Source organism: Python bivittatus, unplaced genomic scaffold, assembly GCF_059951505.1.
Source record: "Python bivittatus isolate LINGU-HERP-01145 unplaced genomic scaffold, Pbiv_v1 ctg000400_np1212, whole genome shotgun sequence".
Classification (NCBI taxonomy): domain Eukaryota; kingdom Metazoa; phylum Chordata; class Lepidosauria; order Squamata; family Pythonidae; genus Python; species Python bivittatus.
Window position 1 is genome coordinate 5521034 of NW_028277073.1, and position 15085 is coordinate 5536118.

The window sequence follows — 15085 nt, forward strand, 5'->3', positions numbered from 1 at the left end:
ATTAGCCAAACACAGCTTGATTTCTTCTCTTATCTGAGTTCCCCTTGCTTACCTCTCCAAGTGTAATGTGTAACTGAAATATCTGCCCTTCTCCTTCAACTTGCCGAACACAGATTTTGCAGGTGAGTTCTGTAGAAGCTGGGCTGTATCTCTCAAGACTGAAGGTGCAGTGCAGTGCCCGTTGACTGCCACTCCAAATGTGATAGAATGGGATTTCCTGAAGGAAAAGGAAAGTAACAGAAAAGATGAACAAATGTGCACAGCAGGATGTCACCACACTGGAAATCTACACATGGGTCATTGAATAAACAAACAAACAAGCAAACAATCCTGTGTACTTTCTCTTCCTTCCTGTCAAATACCAGGCAGCTGGTAACTACCTTATACTGTAGTTTGATTGATGGTCTATATTTTGTTTACTAGATCCTAGGTAATTGGTCCCATATGTTACTGGTGGGTTTCCCAGTGATAACTGACTGGTCACTGTGGAAAACACTGCATTGAATTAGGTAAGTTTTTGGTATAATTCAATTGGGCTGTTCTGGGCTATAGAGGAGGGAAAATTTCCCAGATTGGTTTCAGCGGGAGTTCACAATCCAGGTTTCCAAGATGGAGAAGCTGGGCATGGCACGTTTTTTACTGCGTTTATATGGAATTTGCGGGAGGGGCTTAGATTCATACTTGTCTTCCTTTCAGGTAAATACGGAGCATGAGTTTTAGTTCTATGGGAGAATGGAGAAGTAAAGGAACAGATGAAAATATGAAACATGGATGAGGGAGAGGATGCGACAGGCATGTTGGCTGAAGTCTTCCAGGAGAGTCAGTAACATACATTTCTTACCATGCCCACTGTCCAAGGTAAAAACATATCAGGATCTTTGGCAGTGCCTAAAACTGAAAGTGATTCTTTTGCAAGCATGATTCTCACAGATTTTTCTTTAGCAAAGTTTATTGAGATGAACGGGACGAGGTTATAAGAATCCCAGCAACTGGACTATCTCCCATTTAAAACCAAGATATTCCCATGTGTATTACAGTGGAGAATTTCCTTCCTATGATCCATCAAGGAGACAGGTCTCTTTCCTAATATTGAAGGAGCTTGCAGCCGGCTGTTTACATAATGACTTCCTGAGAACCAACCATTAAAAAACTTACATGAGTCACACTGAAAAACTGAATGTGTTAATAAATGTATTCTGGGAGTAGTGAGAAAATTTTGCAAACCCACCAGGGTGGATGATTTCAAAGTTGGCCCTATGAGATCACTCCAATCTGTTGATAAACTAATAGCTAAACCACTCACCTGATATTTGGCCAGGAGTTTGCTCCTCCAAAGTGAATGAGGGATGTCATGAACTGAGAGGCGCAAGTTGTGATAACTGTCCTTAAATAGTAGAGGCTTAGGCTCTTCTAACAGATAGCCACCAAGAGTCCTTTCTAATTCAAGCACATCCTATGGGACGAGAGAAACAAAAGCAGAAGCACAAAAAAGTAAAAAGAAAGCAATTCAATTGGGAAGGCAATATGGGAATAGGTGGGACAGAGAAGGAACATGACATGAGTTGTAGTTCATGAGACCTTGGTGTATAACTATGCCCTACAACAGCCTGCCTCAAAGTAGCATCTTCCAGATGTGCTGGGACTGCAGCTCCCAGGATTTCTGGCCAACAAGGCCAAAGGCCAATCCAACCTTCAAAGTTTGGGAGTTCCAGTCCCAACCCACACAGAAGATGCCAGGTTGAAGAGGGCTGAACTAGGTGAGTATCTGTATTTCTAGGTTCCAATTTGAGTTTTCATGCCCCTGGATTATCTGACACACATTAATTTCCAGCAGTCTACAAAATGTATCCTAGTAACTAAATAAATGTGTGAGCAAGTTAATAGCAAAATCTCTAAGAGTACTTGATTTTACTGATATATTGGACACCACTCATACTCTGCAACCTTCTCTAATGCTCTAAAGCCTGTCAATAGTCCAGATGCCAAACTTAATTTAATCCCATCCAGCTATATTACTACACTATGTTCTCACGTGCCATAATTCAAACCAACCAATCAATTGGGAACATCAATAACCTCATTGTGTTCTATTTATTTCAACTCAGTTATATAGTCGTCTTCATAATTCAGATTTCTCCCTTACCTCTCCTTTAGAAATGCAGCATTTGATAATAATGAAATTAACAATAATGAAAACACCCATACTATTCTTGCAACCTTCACAATGTTCCATTGATCAATGCTTTATTTGAGAGATCAGGTAGCATTCACTGTCTGAAGGGATTCTCCTTCATTCCTTACATATGCCATTACAACCTTGCTACGTTAAGTGTTCTGCCTGCTACATCTTGAGTCATGTCCTTTATAAACATGGGAAAAGATAATTTCCAGAGTCCTTTTTAAAGGTATTTTAACTTGTGGGTGAGGTGGGAGTGGGAAGGTTGGATGCCAGTTGTGACATGAAGGTTAAAATGCACAACACAATAAGGGCTGAAATACCAGCTTGGTGTTGATTGCTGGAACTAATCACTCTGGTTGCTAAAAAGGCAGATGGAGATTTATACTTCATTAAGAATGATGGGTCACTTTCATTAGGCATGCAAAGTGGTGCGAACATTATTGATAGGGTTTGGAAATAATTTGACAATAGGTGTTTTCAGAGGAACAGCAACTAGGCAGTTTCTTGTGGTTTCTTCATAACTGGCCTTTAAACTTTAATTACAAAGAAACTATGGCTATGAAAAACCACAGGAAAACCTATTCTAGACCTGCTTAACTTGTGACCTGCTATCAAGGGCAGACTGGGTCATATACAAATGCAAATCAGAATATGTGTTCCATGATTCCATAATCTCCAGATCAGTTATTGGAACTGGAAGCTGGAAGAGAATGTTGAAATGATAAATGATGCCATTACATTAATTAGATGAAGACCTTATGGAGAGGACTGTGATATTTAGACCAGACCAGACCAAATCAAGACAGACTGACAGTGGGCCTCAAACAGGTCAGACTACTGGCTTATTCTCAGTCTTACAATTTGAGATCTTTTACCAAAGACTGATGCCTGATTCTGCAGGGCAAGAATGTGCTCAACACCCCATTAAACTGCTATCTACCAACTTACAGAGATTATGAATCTGTTAATTTTTGTATCTCCCTTGAACCCTGAAAAGCAGCGAATTAAAATGTACTTGAAAGATCACAGTAAGTAGTTAATGCAGCCTCCCTGAACAGGTACCCTCCGGATATACTGTTTACACCATTCAAAATTGCCATCTATCACAGTGTTTAGTCATGATGGCTTATAATTCTGGGAATCATGACCCAACACAACTGGAAGCACTGGGGTTGGGAAAGATGGACTTGTTAAGTGTAAAAAGTCTGGTTAATCATTTGTATAGTCCCAGTTAATATACATTTTACATTGTATTTGATTACATGATTAATCATTATTTTATCTTCTTCAGAGAAGCTTCAGTCAGATAACAAGATTGTTCAGCTGCATGATAGAAGAGAGTATATGCAATGTAGATTATCAGAGATTCTATCTTAAAACAAAGGCAATAGAATAATGTGATTTTCAGCTCTCCTCTATAACTCTTATGACTTAAGAAATATATCAAATTGGAAAACTCATCCCCTTTCTCAGATTTTCTTTGGTTGAAGAGGCTAATGACCAAAGGTGGAGAAGTTCTAGAGTTATACTTACCTTTGCTAAAGAGTCCTGGGCAGGACTTTTAGGGGATAACCCTAAACTAAAGCTACAGTGAGTCTTCTAGGTTGTCTAGGGTACTTGGATACAAATTATAGTTTGTACATGGTGATCCTGCTAGCATATATAGAGTGGTGTTATGGAGAACTAGGACAAGTGGTCAAGGAAAATGATAGTGCCTATGGCTGCAGGAATGAAAGAGCAAAGTAGAGTAATTCTTCCTTTTTGCAGCCTTTTTCCCATCTCCCTTAGGCTGTCAGCTGTTTGACAAAACAATATTCCAAGACGTTCATATTCAGTTTAAAGAGTTGCAACACACAACTATGTTGCAATCTATGCAATCTAAGTTGGGATGCTGTTGTTTTCCTTTCTCTCATCTTAATATCTGTATCAGGATTAGAAGTCTACACTTAATCTATGTTAGTAATAATTAATAAGAAAAAATTTATTTGCCATGGCAAAAAACTATGAAAAAAATGACTTTGTATTATATCTTCAAAATAGGACACACAATAGTCCTTGCAATACTTTCTTTTTCCTCCTGGGAGCCTCATGGAAAATATCAGGGCTGCTCCCTAAGGAATGGGTTAAAGGAACTTATTATTGAAATCAACCCTGGGTCACTTTTCAACTCATTGCATCAGGCTGTTTTGCTCCCCTGAGTGACACTTTTCTAAGTCACATTGCATGCTTGGATTACCAGAAAGCCCTCTTTGGGGCAGAGAAGTCCAAAATAAGAGCAAATGATACAGTTGGACAAGAAGAACTGAGCAACCAATTTTCTTGAATAAGGTATTATAGCTTATGGGAAATCCAATGGTATAGGTCCAGAATAGGAAACAGAGAGGCAAGCATTTCTACAAGGTGCAGGTGTGTTCTTGGATATTTAAAGAAGAGGATTCAAAAATAGATCATCTTTTGATGGTAACCATGTCAATTGCTTGCATATGTAACATTATGCAAACACAATGCTTTTCTATGGAACACATGAATCATCAAGTATATAGTAATCAAATGTAGAGAAATCCAACGACTAATAAGCACGGTGAATTAATCTTTAGTTTATGGAACACATCGCCCCCTCCTCCAGTCCTAATTAAAAATAAATAAATTTAGAACATTTATTAGGATCTTAGATTCTTGGAAATTTCAGGAGTTAAGGGTGATTCAGACATAAATCTACATCACTTGATATAATTCAAATGAATTCTTATGCAACTTCCCAGACCTAATGCTGTCCACCTCCACATATTAAGAGATGTACAACCTAATCCTTGACCATTGGCCGTACAGATTGGGATCAGTCCAGTGATACATAGAAAGGCAACAGACTGAGGACGCTGGTCTAATAACTGAATTTCCTGTACTGAAGACTTCTGGGTCTGAATTGGTATGAAAGCTTTAATAATGGTATCTGTGGACAGATATCCACCTCTATTTCTCTCACTGAAGGACAAACTTAGATATACCAATGGAAAATAGTTTACTTGGCAAAGCTTTTGTGCTGATCTTGTAGGCATCTACATTTAAACTCCTGCAACATGATTGCCTGGCTGCTGGTGAACTGAATAGTATAAAAGCTAAGGCAAAGTTTATTAAAACACAATCCCAATCACGCCACTGCTGGTATGACCCAGAGTAACCTAGTAGGAAAGCAATAGGAGATGCACTTGGTTTTTTTGTTTTGTTTTAAATGACACATATGTCAAGTCTCAGTTAAAGCTGTGTGGAGCAAACATCAGTTTTCTGTGCAGTCTAAGGTAAGCAACTCATCATACAGTGTCATGAAGGAAAAATACCCTCTCTGGTTTGTGGATTTTCCTATCAGGATCACAAATATGTTCTGCAACAGCTTTCCACAAGTCATTGTCCTCTAGGTGAGTTGTAATGCAATTCAAATCACACCCAGCCAGCTTAGTCAAAGGACTTAGCCAATGGACTAAGAAGATTGGAATTATAGTCCAATACATTTGGAGAACACCTAGATGGAGGAGGTCATGCTGAATTACCCCTTAAATAATTGGGGGTGGGGTGGGAAAAGTATTAACTGACTATGAACTATTTATTGATAGGACAGAGGATAGGGAAGGGGAAAGAAGAAAAGAAAGAACTTCAGCTATACATTACCTTTAAAGCATCAGGTGTGTCCTCCAGGCAATAGACTTTGAGATTGTATTCCAATGAGGTACAGAGGGTGGGAGCAAAGATGGCAAGCTGCAATCTCTTGATGGCTGACCTAGAATAGGATTCCCCCACAAGGACATACGTTCCAAGCTGGTCTAGCAGGATATGGCAGCACTTGGGTTCCAACTGGCAGTAACAGGGTGTGTTTAAAGTCTCTTCATCCAGGGTCACAACTTCCTGGAGGAGAAAAAGGGGGTGAGGAGAGCAAAAACATGGTAAGTTCCACTTGGGTGCCTAATTCCAAGCTATGGACACTACTTAAAAGTTTGCCTCCCCAATTATGGGGGCTGTACATATTGTGTTCTTTAAAATAGACATGAACTGAATATCTGTGATAAGAAAAGTTAAGTTGAAAACGTAATTTTGAAGTTAAGAAACCTTGTTGACACTTCCTTTATTTTGAAGACTGTAGTTGATACTTTGATATCATAGTTGATAGTTGATAACATACTTTGCAAAATATGGCCTGTAATGCTTGATGGGATATGTAGGAGTTTCCATCATTCCTGCATACATTTGGCCCTGCTATGTCCCTTGGCAGGAAGTATTACTGTTGTGAAATATATTGTATAAATATATTATGCACATTTTCTAGCTGCACTGAGTACTTTTGAGTCGAATAGAAATGTTAGTCTTTTCTGAGTTTGCTTCCCCAGATCTGGCTGGACTACAATCACCTTCATCCCTAAATATTGGCCATGCTGGCTGAGGCAGTAGAAGGCTGTTTTCCCCATAACTACAGGGGATCTAGAACTGGGAAAGGCTGCTAGATATAAGGAGGCAGGGTTTTGTTTTGTTTTTAAGTAAAGATGATTAAAAATAGACATCTGAAGGAGCAGTTCATGATTCTGAACAATTGGGTTCAACAACATTAATTAATGAGAGAAGATTATTTAGTTGTGGTAGACAAATAATACTGAAAAATAACCATCTACAATGCTTTACAATGTGAAAATAAGTTTTCAGTATCAAATAATTGAATTGCTCCACAGATGGATAAGCAACATACATTGAACTTCCACAACTGGAACTACAACTTCTTCTATAAGATTTCATTCCAATGTCGTTGTCATCATCATCATCATCATCATCATCATCATCATCATCATCATCATCATCATCATCTATTCTCTGGTTAATTCAGCTTACCTCCCAGTGTCCTTGGTGGGACTGGGTTTTCAACTGCAACATCCAGTCTGGGGAAGTGACATCTGCACAGTGTGGAACAGTCAAGATGACTGGGCGGCATAGGAGCAGCCCTGTAGGACCACAGGTCACTCTGGGACTCAGCACTGTCTGTGTGCCTTCAGAGGGTAAGCTACAAAGGACAAACACAAGATACTTTTGTTGGCTCTGTGGAGTTATTGCAGAGTAAGGAGCTTGAAGAAAGCTTGGAAATGGAAAAGGGCATCTGAGAAAATGGAACTCTATATTCTTGAACAGAAACAAGATAACCAAAATGGGAGTAGAGATATTAATCCACACCTTGCTGCTGGAATTCACTAGTGCATAAGTCATTTTAACAAATGTAGTATTCTGTTCTTTTTAAAGTGTGAAATGCTCTTTTCCTTGAGCTATTTTAATATTTAAATTAGAATATTATTGTTATTTTTCCTTGTCCTGACCTTTTTTTCTCTTCTTTACCCCAGTCACTTTTCTGACTTGGCCCTATCCAGCTAAACAGTGATTTAATCATCAGTCAACTCCTAAAGCTACAATCCTTTGATTTCGGCAAGGTGCTGGAAGCCTTTTCCACTGAGATGTATTGGATCTCAACAATAGGCCACGCTATGGGACTTGGTTCATTACATTTGGAAGGCACAAGATTGGGGAAGGGTGTTTTAAGCAATCTACTTGTAGCTACACTCCTTGACTGGAAATCAAAAGATGTAATATGACTTTTGCAGAAAGGAGCAGAGTATGTCTAATATCCAAAGGACAGTGCAACCACGTAGACAAGGGACTAAGTTATTTGCACTTTAATTTCCTCTATTAGGAATTGGAACTGAGTAAAATAATTCTGCACACTGGGACCTATGTGCAAGAAAATCACCTTGGATCTAGTCTGGCAGGCTAACATTTGAACGTTTAAAGGCATGTATGGCGGTGGGGAAGGCTGTTCTACAATAACATAATAATAAAAAGGACATGTTAACTGGACATGTTCCACATTACTTTTAGGCTTGGGCAGGTCAAAGTAAAAAACAGGACAAGATACATTATCGGTTCTACTTACAGAGTGTTTTCTGCTTTGTTGATCATCAGATACATTTCATAGAACTTCCCCTGAGGAATCGCTCCATGTGGCACCAACAGACTCACACCTAAGAAAGAAAAAAAGAATGAATAGATGAAATAATGAAGAACATTTCCAAGGGCATCTCTCTATCTCTATCTCTATCTCTATCTCTATCTCTATCTCTAGCTCTAGCTCTATCTCTATCTCTATCTCTATCTCTAGCTCTAGCTCTAGCTCTAGCTCTAGCTCTATCATCTCTATCTCTCTACGCCTATATGATACAATTCTCTTTTTCAATTTATTTTTTAAATTTTTTGATTACAAAAAGAAGGGAAAAAATGCATAAAAGTACTTTAACATAAAAGTGAAAAAAATACAACAAAAAGAAAAAGTGTTAATACATCATTATTATCAGCAAACAGTTATAATTCTATATGTGCTTATTGAATACAATTATTATTCAAGTACATATATATATATTTAATATTTAAACCCAGTATATTTTGTATAAATGAGTCCCATGTTTCATTATATTTATTCATACAAAGTCTACATCTATAAGCAATCCACTCATAGGTGGCAAGTGCAATCAGGTCTTCAATCCATTGAATAAATGGGGCCGTACATTTGTCTTTCCAATGCTGCAATATCAGTCTTTTGGCCATAGTAAGGGCACAGAGAATCCATTTACATTGTCCACATGTCAAATTCCATGTTCTAGGTATATAGTTCAAAAGAAAATTATCCTCTGAAAATTTTAGCTTTTGTTGCACAATCATATTTATATAGTCTACTACTTTCTCCTAAAACTGAATAAGTATAGGACATTATTAAAAAAATGCCTTAAAGAGGCATTGCCCTGATTAGATCTCCAACAAAATGCTGTTTTTGACAATCCTTTTCTATACAGACTCCTTTAGTGGAGACCAATAAATTCTAAATATTATTTTTTGTTGTATAAGTTGTAACATGAGGTCCATTGACACTCTTGCTATAGAAGTTAAGACACTGTCCCATTGTCTAGGCAATATAGAAACCTCTAATTCTAACCACTCATCCCTTAACATCGACATATCAATCTGATTTATTGATAACAAATATCTGTACAAACTAATAGTATATTTTTTAGTTTTAAAGGGTTTAACAAGTTGTTCTAATATCTCAGGTGTCTCAGAAGCTGGAAATGCTGCTGGTCCAAATAATGTTGTTAACAAATACTGTAACTGTAAATATTGCCATTTACATCTCATAGATGATATTTATCTCTTAACACAGAATACATTAAAAATTCATCTTCATCATCTATCAGTTGGTCAACATCCCTGCTTCCATCCAAATTTTCCGTATCACCATCTTTTTCCCAATTTTAAAGTTGGGTTTCCCCATAAAGTCAATTTGGCATGGGAAAAAGGGTCAAATCTTTTTTTATGAGACATTATGTTCCATAGCCTTTTATCTGATGAAACTGTTTCCAGAGATATTAGAGTTTTAGTATATTTCGATCCTAATACTGTCCATCCAAACCAAAGGTGTTATATATGTATATTGCAAAGTTGCCCAAATTGGAAAATTAACACCACTTGTTGGCTTCCAGTATTTAATACTTGACAACAGAGAAGCATGATGATATAGCTCCAGATTCAGAAGACCGAATCCTCCCTCATTAATTGATAATTGCATTTTCTGTAAAGATATTCTCAGAACTGAAGAACCTCATAGAAATTTTCTAAGCAAAGAATTTATTTTCTGAAAATATTTTCCAGATATTAAAACTGGAATTCTTCTCAGTATATAAATGAATCTGAGAATAATATTCATTTTGAGTGCTCACCTTTCCCCTAAGGGTGAGGTTTAATGATATTTAGGTATGTGTATACCAAAGGATATAACTCAGTTAGCAACATGTAATATAAATAAAATATATAGAGAGGTTTCTTCAGATATTTATATGATACAATTCTTAACTCCACAGAATTCTTTATACAACTACTCCAATCTTCTCTTTCCTCATATTAATATTTGATGGCTGTGTTTTCTTTCCTGCAATGGGCTGCAGGAAAGACCCCAGGATAAATTGCAACTGATCCACCCTACAATTACTTCTGCTCCCACTAAACCTCCAAGCAAGCTCATAACTTGGCTTTTTAGCCATTACTTTTATGTAGGAAACTATGTCTAATTATTCCAAACAAGAGAATATGGCTAAACATTGTTTTAGTAACTACATCTTTGATGGTGACTATAAGCACTGTCCCAATTATGCCTAAGAATGATGCCTCTGTTATCAATATTGTTGTCACATCATTAGAGATAAACCAATTTCAACAGTGTACATGGTCATTTATTTTTTCAGTCTATTTGAAAGAAAGTCCATGGAATGGAGAAAGCTAGATTTATAGTCTGGCAGTCAATGATCTTCTCCTGAAGTTGTTGTAATAACTTAAAACAATCCCAACAATTGCATTATCAATGTCTGTCTAAGGTCAACAATGGGCTGGATTGAGCAATATATCCCCTAAAAAAAAAAGGATCTATAACCTGGGAGAAAAGGTTCTACTTCTGTTCCCAAGTAGTTGCTGCACTTGATACAGCTTCACTAGAACAGCAAGTACACCTTTTTGGCTTCATGTGCCAGCTGCATTCAGCAAGAATAGAGTAGTAATAAAATGCTAATCTCCAGGAAAGGAAGCTATTATTTAAAGTAAGAATTTAAATATACTAGTTCAGCTGGGCTCTGAGATCTCAGTGGAATGTATTATCTTTTTAGAGCTGTCCATAGTACTGAAATTCAAGGAGAACATCAACTTCACCTTGAAGTCCTGAATTTAATTGATAGGGAACCAGAGGATCTGTGGAATGACTTTAAATAAGTTGTTAAGGATGAATGTGAAAACAGACTGCCAAAGATGAAGAAACAGAAAAAGTCAAAGTAGATGTCAGAATAAACTGTGGAAATTACCAAAAAGAGAAGAGAAGCCCAAACCTTTTGCATGCTGGATAACTGAGAAAGCCAAAGAATACTAAAAAGAAGTCACAATGTGCTTCATTGATTATAGAAAGGCTTTTGATTGTGTCAATCATGTCAAGTTGTGGAATATGCTTAGGAAAATGGGAATCCCAGAACATCTCACTGTCCTCATGAGAAACCTATATACAGCTCACAAAGCCACAGTACAAACAGAAGATGGCAAAACACACTGCTCCAGGTTGACAAGGGAGTGCAACAAGGCTGTATGCCCTCCCCTTATTTATTCAACCCATATGCTGAATATATATATATATATATATATATAGAAGCTGGATTGGAAGAAGATGAATGTGATTTTAAAATTGGAGGAAGAAACATCAATAACGTGCATTATGCTGATGACACTACAGGTAGTCCTTGTTTAATGACCATTTGTTTAACAATGTTTCAAAATTACGACAGCCTCAGAAAGGGTGCTTTACGGCCTATGAAGCACTTCCGGCCATCGTAAAATGTCACACACATATCCCTGCAGTCACGTGGCCGCATTTCAGGTGCTTGGCAACCGGCTCGCATTTATGTGTATGATCATGTGATTGCCATTTGCAATCTTCTTTGCCAGCTTCCCCATTGGAAGCTGGTAGGAAAGGTTGCAAGTGAAGGGGATGTGGCAGTGTGAAGGAACAGACCTAAATCTTCAGGATTTGAGCTTTGTAACTGCCTCCCAGCAGCGGGCAGTCACAGAACTCAAATCCTGGAGATCTGAGGTCCATGACTGCCCAGCGCTGAAGGGGGAGGGGAAGCAGACAAGCTCTTTTGCTCCATCCTCTTTCCCTTCCCTCCTCAGTGGTGAACAGAGCACACCATTGAGAGAGGGGAGGGGTAAGAGGATGGACTGAAAGTGAAAGAGCTTGTCTGCTGAAGGATTTCAGCTTTGCGCAGAGCTGAAATCCTTCAGCAGATAGCTCTTTTGCCCCATCTGCTTAACAACCTGGGAGATCACTTAACGACTGCAACTGAGAGTGCCTGGATTGCAGTCATTGAGTAAAGCAGTCACATGGGCATCTCTCTTAATGACCACTTCGCTCAACCGTTGAGATTCCGGTCCCAATTGTGGTTGTTAGGCAAGGACTACCTGTACCCTGATAGCCAAAAATACAAGGGAATTGCAAGGTTTAGTAATAAAAGTTGAGGAACACAGTGAAAAAATTGGACTAAAATTAAATATAAAGAAGAACAAACTAATGACAACAAATTCAACAACCAGCCTTAGGATTCACAATGAAGATACTGAAGTGGTAGATAGCTTCTGCCTTTTAGGATCAACTATCAACAGTAAATGAACAAGCAATTAAGAAATATGCCATAGACTAGCACTTGGAAGAGGAGCCATGAAGGCTTTGGACAAGATATTCAGATGCCGTGATGTGTCTATACCTACAAAGATCAGAATCATGTAAGCCATGTTATTCCCTGTGACCCAAGCAAAAGTTACTTTGAAGAAGCAGCATAGGAAGAATATTGATGCTTTTGAACTTTGGTGTTGCAGAAGACCCCTAAGAATACTGCGGACAGCCAAGAAAACAAATGGATCATCAAACAAATCAAATCAAACCAGAGTTCTCATTTGAGGCACAAATGACCAGGCTCAAATTATCCTACTTTGGACACATTATGCAAACACCTAGTTCTCTGGAGAAGGCTCTAATTCTGAGAAATATGGAAGGAAAGAGAAGAGGATGACCAGCAGCAAGGTGGCTGGACTCAATTACAGTGGCAATGGGTGCACCTTTGGAAGTCTTGCTGAGGGTCGACATTGACTTAATGGCACATAATCAATCAATCAGTGGTTCTGAAATAGCCTATTCTGTTATTCTCTTCGACTGTGGCTTCATCAGTGTACTGCATCTTCCTCTTGCCTCATGGGTTGTAATTTTAATCAGAAGAAAAGCATATTCTCTTACATACCTGTGCCAGGGATGATGAGCCTTCCTCCCAGGCAGCCAAATGTCCCTGTGGCACTATTCCCAGGATCTCGAGGCAGAGTCAGAAGCTGCTGAGAGCCCATACCCTTGTTCCTTAGATTCATGAAATGATTGTCCCGGTGGCCGTCTCCTTGGAAGGGGCCTGGGGGCATGGCTCCTAACAAGTCTGCCCCTTCATGCATCCCAGAAGAGGATGATGCTGTGGAGGAATTATACACTTTGATCTTGAGATTAGGGAGTGGATCAAGCAATGGAGAGTTGGTCATGGGGATCTTGTCAGAGGAATCTTGCAAGGCATACATAGGACCACGATAGACACCTGCATTGGCAGTTAGATCAGGTTGCACTGAAGGATGGAGCAACTGGGGGGTATCTGCAAAGGAAGGCAGAAAAATGCTTAGTAGTCTCTAAGCATTTCCAATAAAGGGAAATGTAATATAAAAAGAAAATGTGCATTAGATTAGAACTGTTTTCTTCTTGTAATGATTTGAAAAAAAACACACCTGTCTGAATAGTAAATCAAAACTGAACCTTGATTACCATTGCTATGGACAGTAATAAATTTCTGCAAAGTCGTTACCATAAAACAGCGAAGAAATGGTTAGTTTTTCACGTATAGCTTTTGTGCTGATCAGGCAAACAAGCTACTAAATATTCAATCAGGTATCTATTAACTTTATGTACTTCATAGAGTTTATGTCAGTAACATACTCAAGCGTATGCTTGGTAAAATATTAAAATACCTAACTTATATCATATAATATCTCAGACATGGAAAACGTGGCAGCATTTGGTAGAATCTTTAAATGCTAACATATTGATGATGGCAAAAAATTTTGTGGACTTGATTCCATTTCATCAGATGCACAGAATGCCAGTCTGATGAAAACAACTGGTCTGCAAATATTTATGCCAGCCCTTTTCCAATCTGGTACCTTCCAGGTATATTAGGTTACATCTTGCTTTATAATGTGAGCTGTAGTGACAGGGTCTTCAGTCCAACACATCTGGGACATCAGCTTGAAAAAGGCTATTTTATTTCATATTTACAATGCCATGAGTTTTTATTTTTCTGTAACAATACTGCACATTTTCTCTACGAGAACTGATACATAGAAAAAAAATGAAGCATTTTATTGAAACTTATCCAAGGAGATTAACATTACAGCAATAAATGTCTTCATAAGGTGAACAGTTCTGCTAATGAGATGATGATTAGTACAAGTAAATGGACAATGTTATCTCATAAACTTGTGAAACCATGGGCATTTTTACTTAAAATAGATTCGGGGGGGGGGTAGAATTGATGTTGGTCTCGTGGGGTAAATCAGATGGGAACCACAACCAGATAAACCAGTTACTATTTTCTTGTAAAGCTACACTGATAGAATCTTGCAAGTCTGAAAGTCCAATTCTCCCACCCACCCCGCATCTCCTTTACAGCCCGAGAAACTAGGGAGGGTTTCTTTAGAGCCTCTTGTCCTGCCTACTATCCAGCTGCGGGCTATGCTCTTATCTGACCATTCCCTTTGCAGTGTCTTTTCACCCAGTCTTCCAAGGTCTTTCTCACATAGCATTACATCTCATCATGCTGAAAACTAAATTATATTTTCATCACTCAATCTTTGACCACCTTTAAACATGAGCAGAATTGTTCTGGATAATTACATAACTTTTTTTCCCCTATACGTGGGTGGTGGTGCTGGATCTTAGTCATAATTACTGCCTCCTCCTTCTCCTCCTCTTCTTCCTCTTTCTTCCACTATAACCATTTGTTTTATCCCATTTTATTTAATCCCTTTTGTCAACATTCTTATTGTAATGGAAAACCCAACACCAAGAGAAATTGTATTGAATAAAGAAATGAAGCAAGTTCACCCCAGGTTGAAAAAAGGAGAACAGGAGCCATCCATTCAAATCTCAGATTTGACCTCTTTCTGTCTGATTGCCTCAGAAGGTTCACAAATACACAGAAAGCACAAAAGCACATGAGG

At 38.3% G+C, this 15085-nt stretch overlaps 1 protein-coding gene across 3 annotated transcripts in view; it reads right to left on the minus strand.

Annotated features, from left to right (window-relative positions):
• The window catches only part of UNC5B (unc-5 netrin receptor B), a 184591-nt gene that overhangs the window by 13510 nt on the left and 155996 nt on the right, over positions 1-15085 (minus strand). For all 3 annotated transcript variants that reach the window (XM_088144363.1, XM_088144362.1, XM_088144361.1), the window contains 6 exons: positions 13075-13464; positions 8136-8223; positions 7049-7217; positions 5843-6076; positions 1304-1453; positions 53-217 (listed from right to left, as the gene is read on the minus strand). In XM_088144363.1, the coding sequence (XP_088000489.1) occupies positions 53-217; positions 1304-1453; positions 5843-6076; positions 7049-7217; positions 8136-8223; positions 13075-13464 (1196 nt within the window). The remainder of the gene's footprint in view (positions 1-52; positions 218-1303; positions 1454-5842; positions 6077-7048; positions 7218-8135; positions 8224-13074; positions 13465-15085) is intronic.